We start from the raw sequence: 10,051 nt of genomic DNA, 5'->3' as shown, positions 1-10,051 counted from the left end.
AGTTATAAACCTATTCTCAGACCTACTGAATATACATATAAAATTTCATCAAAATCGGTCAAGCCGTTTCGGAGGAGTATAAACACTAAAACTGTGACTTGAGATTTATATATATATATATATATATATATTCCTAGAGAATGTTTATGGGGAAAAAGGAGGAAAAATAAACCACTTAAAATTGCTGATTTTTCTTCAGATATAATGAAAAAAAAATAGAGTTGTGATAATTAAATTAATTATTAAAGTTATGACAAATAATATATAACGGAAATTGTTTCATTAACATTATACAACTAACACTAAAAAATGGAGTCACCTATTTATTATAAAAACAATTCATCGTTTCACAGTGAAGATGATTTTGTTTAAATTCGTTTTTGACTGCAAAAAAATGTTCAACTATCATCTGCTGTCTTTCTCAACAGCATTCTCCAGTAAATCCAAGAGAGCTGCAATCTGGGGATTCAATTGATCTTGGAAAGTGTGACTAGTCTTTTTCTCTGGAACTAGTGACTTTAACTCTGTGACTGTATTTAAGGATAGAGGAGACGACCACATTGCGAAAAGTTTCACGTGATGCCAGTCAGCATCAGTTAGTGACTGATTTAAGACTAAAACCTTTTTAATTTCTTCCTTAGAAAGTATAAGTTCGTTTTTATATCGCTTCACTTCATCGATATTATCAAAAGATACATTCAAAAGTAAGGTGGCACTTTCAAATAAACTAAACTGCAGTGCATACTCTGCACAACTACGACAAATAAGTCGAAATTCCGCAACGTTTTCAAGAGAAGACAAGTTGTAGTTTATAAATTTTTGTAACACGTCACCTTTTCTTTCTGATACAATGAACGGCATTTCTATGAATAGCGTGAAAAAATGATTATCCATTGTGCGCAAAAAGTCTGCTTTAAATTGTTTTATTTCCTCTTCCGTCTGGAAATACCAATTCATGAACTGATCCACACGCTCATAGTTGGACAATAATATTAATGTCAAATAGATTACATACGGAGACGATGTAGTTTTCTTAAATATTTCAGCTCCCACAGATTGATAAATCCATCTAAAAAAAGATTCAACTGCTTGGATGTTGCCATAGTATATCCAATCAATACAAATGTGCCAATTTTCAAGTAAAACAAGCCACCAGTCTAGCATCATTTCGCTTTTCATTTTATAGAGATAACATTCTGGTGGCAAGGTAGATTTTGATAATAATATGCGAAGTGAACTCAGGTTGCTTGAGTAAATAGCACGGCGAAATGCAGGCTCACCAAACATAAAGCAGATAAATAGTTTAATCTCTTCTTTGGAAGCATCATTTAATATCATAACAGCCATGTTTAGATTTTCTAATATCAACAAACGCTTTAACATTTTGACGCATTGAAGTTCATTTTTCAGAAATGATCGTCTTAGTCTTAAAGGACTGGCACTCCATATTTCTTTAAAAATCATCATTTCATTTTCCATTTCGATTATCCGAGAAGTAATATTCTGCATTATACATGAATAAATGTCTTCTGGAAGATTATCCAATAGTTCATAAAGAATGGACAAGAATATTCTTTGATACGGCCAATTTGTGATCAAAAACACTATTACACGAGAATGATTCCGAAAAAATTCGATCATTTGAGTTATGCGATTGACGTGAGATAATAAAAAACATAAAACATCTAAAGTTTCTGAAGAATCCTGATGAAATGAATAATTTTTAACTTCCATACATCGAGTAGCTTGCAAAAGCCACTTACTCAAATGATCATTTTTCTCCTGCTGCGACAATTTTTTCCAAAAATACTGTAGAGCAACTACGTTACTAACTTCAATCGCACAAGCAATCATATTTACATCAATACTAAGGTTATCATCGTATATATTTTCATAATCGCTGAGTCTTGTTACGAAACTCCCTAAATTATTCTCGAGGAAACATGTCCAATATGTTATAAAATGATAATCGTATATTTCTCCAAACCAATCGATTCTAAATCCGTTTTTATATTGTTCTGGAGTTTTCTCCCACAAAATTGAAGCATATTCTCCTAAACAGTGAGAGCAGGCTATTTTATACAAATGGCAAATATCTAAGCTTCCATTATCGAATAGTTCCGTAAGTGATTTCACTATGTCAACTGCCCCCTCTACTGTCCAATAAATTGTACCATGCCTCATGTAATACTCACTGAGATTTCTTTCATATCCTGTCCATCTATAGTAACTACGAAACGTTTTCATCAACTGCAACAAAATGGGTCGAATAACGTATGAGATTTCGGTCTTCAGCGATGAGGGCAAAGAGCTATTGAACAATTTGTCTAATATTATTTCCTCTGACTCATTTATAACTCCGATACCGTATAAGATATAAGACGTCAGTTCCTTCCTTATATCAGGCGCCGTACATAGCTCAATTGCAATCGACACTACTGCAATACGCTGCAGGGAAGGAGGTTCAGAAAAATTGTATATTAAGTCAGCTCTTTCAGTCGATTCTGTTTTAAAATTCTTGAGTGTCCAGCTTCCAGATCTCTTTCCTTTGTGGACTCCATCTATAAAATGCAATTTTTTAAATTCAGTTTTGAATTAAAGATTCGAATAAAAAGAGTTCGAAGAATATAATGCATACGTAATTTATCACGAACCAAAGACATACATTTAATCTACATGTTACTGGTTAAGGAGAAATGAAGTATTGTTCACAATACTTAGGCTATGTCTAATGCAATTTAGTTACCATTATATGACTTTTTTTTCTTTTTTTGTCTCTTAAACGCAAATTTGTATACTTTTTTCTCCCTTCAACTTAAGATATCTTTAACAAATCGGTTATTGAATACATTTTTGAATATCAATTGTTAACTACTTCTTTGTGGTAACGCGCAGTGGTAATTTCGTGTAGTTCCATCAACTGGTAATTGCAGGTGGCTAGCATAAAATATGAGTTGTCGTATATTGTTGTACGTAAGATGTACAGTATCATTGACTGTATATTTTGTTTGAACTTGCAGTGTGATGAAAGATTTCTGTTTTTAGCTATGTACATTACATAGAAAGTGATACGCATTAAAATTCTGATTAATTGTATTTAGTTACAGACTAAATGTTATTCACACATTTTTATAATTAAAAAAAAAAGTTGAAGTCAATGAACTGAACTATGCATATTTGTGTTCAGAAGTACATAACTTTTGTAAGAAATTTAAAAAAAATACGTTTTAGTGTCTGATTTTGTCACTATAAATATAGCCTGCACTAATAGATTTGCATATTTAAGTTCACTCCCTTGAACTATTAATAAGTATTCCAGTGTGATTCGTTTTACTTTCGTTTTTTCACCGTGTAGTGCGCAAAAAAAATCACCCTGAATAACTTTCTTTCTAATGTTCGTGTTTTCACGTACTAATTGTCAATCCAAATGATTTCTAGGGGTAAATTCAAATATGCTAATATTTTATCGCTAATTGTTAATAAAGTTACGAAATCAGACATAAAAATGTAATTTCCCAGAATAAACATATATTTTTTTAAAACATATTTGGATTCTTGACCTGCAAAATATGTGCGATCTGGAAATTGTGACCCTAATTGTTTGGTCCGGAGAGAGGGCTAAATTTTGCTCCCCTTAATTTTAATTTCCTTTTTTGTGTTTTGAGTCATATTTTTAAAATTAAACAAGCAATTTCAAGAAAATAAAGCTTGCACCCACCTATGAAACCCATCTATCGAAAGATAATTTCACTCAAACAATAATTTTTAATAATTTTTTTATTATTTAATTTAATTGTGGATGAAAACGTTTTGAATTAAGAGGCAAAAAATTTTTTTTATAGCATATAACCCCACGTATTTTCCCATTGCAAAATCTAATGTTTAAACTGTTTTTATTTAGCAGAAGCCGCGATAAATTAAAATTATTCACTTTTTTAAAAAATGATTTGGTGACAATTCCGAAATATTTAAATGGGGTTATTAATATTTAAATGTAGTGAACGTACGAGGAACTTAACTTACGCACGCGTAGCGTAAAATTTCATTTATATTTTTTCCGCCGATAGCCCAGTGTTAATCTTCCTTTTAATTATGAAATACAATGTTTCTTTTTAAGACATTTGAAAATTTATTCGTAATTTAGCAAAGGCATTCGAATAAAACATTACATTTAATGAATGTTGAGTTGTATGAAATCATGTTTCTGATAAAATTGGGTTATACATATGCTTTTTTTAAAACTTTTTTTTAGTAAATTCATTAAAGAATTCACACAGTTTCAATATACATGCGTATAAATTGATATGGAATAATATATTCAATAATTATCAAGCAATTACAGCTTAAATGAAAATAAAAGAGCTGTAAAATGTATTGTTATATCGAATAAAATTGTAATATCATCGATGATCATGTTTTGATATTCTATGTCCCTACCAAGAGAATAGAATCGCCAAATCATGCCAAGATTTCAAAACATCTTAAAATTTTACATGTTATATATCGTCTTAATCTTATTTTTGGAATACTATTGTTTTGAAATGTGAAGAAAAATTATTACTTTTTTTATTGCTTCTATTTATTTGTATAATTAAAAGTAAACGCATATGTGTGCAATGCAAGAAATACAAAATATTAAATTGTTTATCAAATAGGCAAAAATTCTGGAATTACTTTTTTATTTTAAAGTTCAAATAAATTCTCTCCTACTAAAGATAAAGAAATTGCCCTCTGAAAAAAAAAATATGAAAATATTTTTTTAAAAAAGTTTTCTATATTATTTCTCAACTTTGGTAAAATTCACACAATATTGTTATATCAGAAAAATGCTCCATGGACTTTTCAATTTCTTCAATATATATTTTACTATTATCAAGCAATTACAACTTAAATGAAAACAAAAGAGCTACAAAAAGTATCGTTATATAGAATAAAATTGTAATATTATCGATGATTATGTTTACTCGTGTTTTGATACTCTATGCATATAGAATTGCCAAAGCATGCCAAGATTTTGAAACATCTTAAAATTTTACATCATGTTATATATCGTCTAAATCAGGGGTATCCAACTTACATGAGGCCGGGGGCCACAATTAAAAACACAAGTCAAATGGCGGGCCGCAACTTTATCAAAATTTTATGTAGGACTCTTTTATATTTGAAGGAACATTAAATATTACTGTCAGCAATTTACCAAGGTGTACAAAACAAAAGTATTGAATTAATATTTAAAATAAGAAGTAGATTTTTAAAAATATTTAATTGCATATTGAAAAATTCGGGCTACAATAACTTTAATGTGCACCCATGTATTAAGAAATTAATGTGCAACAGATATCTAATTGTTAAGATATAAAACTTTAAAAAGGTTAGTATTAAAACTTACATAGTAGTACCCAAAATGTTCAATGACAAAATTGAGGTTTGTCTGCTGCAACCACCAGAGAATAGATATTAAAATTTAAAATTTACAAATATGTGTGTAAATATTTTCGTCCAAAATGAGTGGTTTCAAAAAGTTAAATCGGAGAATTTCTTCGAGAAAATTTCTGATACACACATGCTAGATTATATTCACAAAATACAAAGAAATGAAATGAAAAAGAGCAACATACACGATTATTTTTGTATTTGAATAAATATTTTCTTGGATAAAAAACCTGAGCAATATTTTTTTTTTGCACCGTTGGTATGATAAATTTCATAGAAACGAAGAAATTAGGTTTTTATTAACGAGAAAAGTATTTTAAACCCACATAGATTTTTTACGAAAATTGTCCGCAAAAAAATGTCAACTAATATATTTTAGTTCACGGGCCACAAAAAAAAGCTCCAAGGGCCGGATGCGGCCCCCGGGCCGCCAGTTGGGAACCACTGGTCTAAATCATACATAAATTTTTTAATTACCTGACAGAGCGTGTTTCACACGACTATTTTACTAAAAAATTAATTATATTTTACTCACTTTTCAAAACTTTATTTTATACGCTACCACGTAGATTATTTTTTCAATAACATACTATTCTTTTAGCATTTTATTTTAAGTTTAATGCTCGTTTTTAAATTATCATCAACTTCTTAATAAAAGAAAACTAACAATTGTTGATAATTAAACTTGTTACGAAATTAAAAAAACATCTTGCTACTTTTAAATTACTCGATACAAAACAGCGGATTATTTTTTTGCATATTATTTTTTCAAAAACTGAAGATAAATTATTGATTGTTTTCTTATTGTTTCATATTTATTTGTCTAATGAAAAACAATTCGCATATATGAGAAACGCAAAAAATACAAGAGATAGCGTTGTTTTTTAAATGGGCAAAAATTTTGGAATTACTCTTTTATTTTGATGTTCAAACATATTCTTCCCCATTAACCTTAAACAATTACCTTTTCAAAAAAGATGAAAAAATTTGTTAAAAAAATTTCTTAATATAATTTCTCAACTTTAGCATAATTCACAAAATATTTTTTTATCAGAAAAATGCTCATTTTGTTAATAGAAAACACTAAAAATGTAATATTATAAAAAGATTCCAAAACCTTGCTGTTTTTGGATTGTTTTTTTTTTTTCTGTTAACTTTAGGTTTTCCTTAATACTAAAATAAGTTATATTAAAACAATTTTGGATTACAGCATATTTTATAGCTGAAATTTGCATGCTCAGCAAATAGTTTGAGCATATTTTTTATATTTTCAGAAATTGTAAATAGAGCGTTTTCTTATATTTTGCCGTAAGGAGACAAAACTTTTAATATTTCATTGATGCTCAATTGAACAGTCATTAACTCTAGAATTAAATATTTCTAACTGTTTAAACAGTTAGATATAATTAAACTGCTATCGATTTAAACTGATACCTTTATTTTGTTGAGAGCGGCTGTAAGAGTTAGGAAAAGTGGGAATAAGCCCCATTCATAGTCCCATAACTATTAGGCCACATAATTTTTAAAAGCCCCATACTATTTATGTATTAAATCACGTAACTTTAGTAATTTAAAACAAAAAATAATAAAGGGTACAAAAAATAAACTCTATTGAAATATGCTGTGAAGTATACCCTAAAGTTAAGATAAATTTTGGATCGATGAATAAAAAATACATTTTCAAAATTTTTTAAGTAGAACTAAGGTGTTAATTTGTCCGAATTAATTGACCTTGTAACATGCCTGGAGAATAGGCTCTTATTTTTAAGCTCTCTAAATTTGTAAACTTTTATTACTATGTTCATTTTTTTGTTTGAAGCAAATATTTGATGCGCTCACAAATAGTGGCCCATTTTCAAGATTCGCCAGACGTGAATATGGAAAACAAGAATAATCTGACAAAAATCATTAAAATACCTCAAGAAAAAAAGGGAAAAACAAAATAAGAAAAGTCATGGTAGCTAGTCCAACCTCCGCTACATTGCACAAAACAGACGCGCTTCAAAATTTTGACAAAAGAACTTGGTAGTTAAGTCCGCTATCTAGAATGTGATAAGTATTCGTGACTTCTTGGACATGGTTTAGCTTGCAGCTAAATATAGAGGAATAAACCACAACAGCAACAACAATTACTTTGCTGCACAAAATTATAAGATTTCGAAACATGAAATTACAAAAGTAAGAAAAAAAGATGTACAAGAAGTACAATGAACGAAAACAATAGAACTTTCGTTTGAAAATCATTAACTGTTAAACTGGTAAAAACAATACCATGCTGGTTGCTAATTGGGTCAAGGGAATGTATCTGCAAAATTGAAATCTGACGCGCTGAATTTATTTATTTATTTTCGAAATTCTAATTCATTTGAAAATTTGATGTAATTGTATTTTTCTCTCTCCAATTTTTCACTCCTTTTGATCCGTTATATTTCTCTCTCTCTCTCTATATATATATATATATCCTATTTGAATTGTTATATAATTTAAAGTAATCGTTACATACTGTGTACACATGTTATATATTTTTAGCAAGTAAAATAACTTCTTAATTATTACTTCTTATAGTGCCAGGCATTCTGTATTCGTAAAGTATAAATTTTTTTCAAGTACAGTTGATCAATTTTTAAATCTAGGTATCTATTCATTTCGTTGTAATTAACTTGTTAACAAACTGTATTTCAAAAAATAATACTAATTAGATAGTTTATAAACAAAATGATCTTTTTTATCAACTTTTAAGGGAAAAGAAAAACATTGATGAGAGATAAACAATTGAAGATTGGATAGTTATCGTTACATAACAGTTAGAATGTTAATTATCGTTACATAACAGTTAGAATGTTAATTATCGTTACATAATAGTTCGAATGTTAATTATCGTTACATAACAGTTAGAATGTTAATTATCGTTACATAACAGTTAGAATGTTAATTATCGTTACATAACAGTTAGAATGTTAATTAAATACAGAGCTGCATCGCACATCGAATCAGCTGAAATATAATTCTTTCTCATCTACTTTTCTTTGTACTTAACTTAGACTTATTGTTTGTTTATGTATTTTATTCTAATCGTGATATATTTATGTTTTGAGTACCTGGCCAACTTCTTTGTATAATTTGTTTGTTTATGTTCCGCAAAGATTCGTGCCTGTCTGTTGGTTTAGTCTCTATGTAAGTACATAGTGAAAGAATTGAAATCTCTGTGAAAGAATTTAGAATGTGTCACTTAAAGGAGTTGATAATTGGCGGGCTTGGTTTACTCGAAATAAAACAGAAAGAGCAGTTGCTACCATAAATGCCACGTTTGAACAACCTATCAGGATCGAGATACCCACATTACGCCACTTGCAAGTAAGCTATTGCTGATATACGACAAATAGAATACAAATAATACAAAATTCAGTGATGTACTTCATCATATCCTCAGTAGGTGATGTATGAAAGTACTAATAACATGATTAGAATATAAATTAAACAAAATTTATATCTTACCATATAAGGTAATAAATAAAACAAAGTCACCCTGTTATGTTTAAAACACTGTGTTTAAAATACTTGATTTAAATATGTTGACTTTAAATACAAAGCATATATGCACACATTTTTAAACAACATGATTCTGATTTTCGCTGTGAGATTTTTAAAGAAAAACATGTAGAAAAGTCTGCATCTAAAAACAAATGAATTTGTACAAAAACTGTGTTCTGCTTTGTTGTTACTTTTTATCATAGATAGTACAGCACAGTAAAATATATCAAATTAATCACTCTAGTAAGTTGACCACCTGTCTAGTTGTCAAGGGTGGTCTTAGGAGGGCTTTTGCCAAGTTCTCGAGTAAGTTAATAAGAACCGTATTTATCTCATGTATTAAAAGCAAGTAAAATCTTTTTATCTGATCACCTGCTCATTGTTAACCTTGAAATAAATCAAATTTGCTGGATAAAGTTAATCTAAGTCCTAACTGAAGAAAAGTATTTTTGATGATATTATTTTAACTATTCGAAATTTACTTATTCGATAAAATTATATAAAAAGATAACCTATACCTTTTTTGTGAATTGATAATATAGAAAACTATTACGGGCATTTGTAACTAGCTGGATTATAAGTACACATAACAGTATCGATTTCAAGATGTTGAAATTAATATAATGGTAAAAGTTTTGTGGGGTATGTTTGAATCGACTATGTCAACCTTCGTCTATCAAACAGTACCTCAATATAGAATCGAGTTAACAAGTCTTAAACCACATTTTCTTATTACATATAGGTACTAGTGCACTGCTAGTACCTATATGTAATAAGAAAATGATATTTGATATTGATAGGGGAGAGTGGGGTCAATTGTAACATTTTTTACTTAACTGTTTTTAACTAGCAAAAAATCGAATATATTATTAGTATTAATTGACAGACGAGTAAAGTAGACTATCCTCTACTAGAAAAAAAAATAAATACCGGATTTTAAATGTTATTATATTAGTTATTAACAATTTTTGACAGTCGTGCACTTGTTACAATTGTCCCCACTTACGGGGTCAATTGTAACAGTTCATAAATTCAACTAAAACATAGTTAATTATACATATTATCATAGTTGTGATATATTTTTTTA

At 28.9% G+C, this 10,051-nt stretch overlaps 1 protein-coding gene across 1 annotated transcript in view; it reads right to left on the bottom strand.

Moving 5' to 3' along the window:
• Nucleotides 1–300: 300 nt before the first annotated feature.
• The window catches only part of LOC139424766 (uncharacterized), a 13,225-nt gene continuing 3,474 nt past the window's right edge, over nt 301–10,051 (bottom strand). The window contains exon 2 of the mRNA XM_043042459.2: nt 301–2,561. Coding sequence (XP_042898393.1) covers nt 406–2,561 — 2,156 coding nt within the window. The 3' untranslated portion in view covers nt 301–405. The remainder of the gene's footprint in view (nt 2,562–10,051) is intronic.

Source organism: Parasteatoda tepidariorum, chromosome 5 (assembly GCF_043381705.1).
Source record: "Parasteatoda tepidariorum isolate YZ-2023 chromosome 5, CAS_Ptep_4.0, whole genome shotgun sequence".
Lineage (NCBI taxonomy): Eukaryota > Metazoa > Arthropoda > Arachnida > Araneae > Theridiidae > Parasteatoda > Parasteatoda tepidariorum.
Note: the sequence above shows the minus strand (reverse complement) of the source record. Positions and strands in the feature narration are given on the sequence as shown.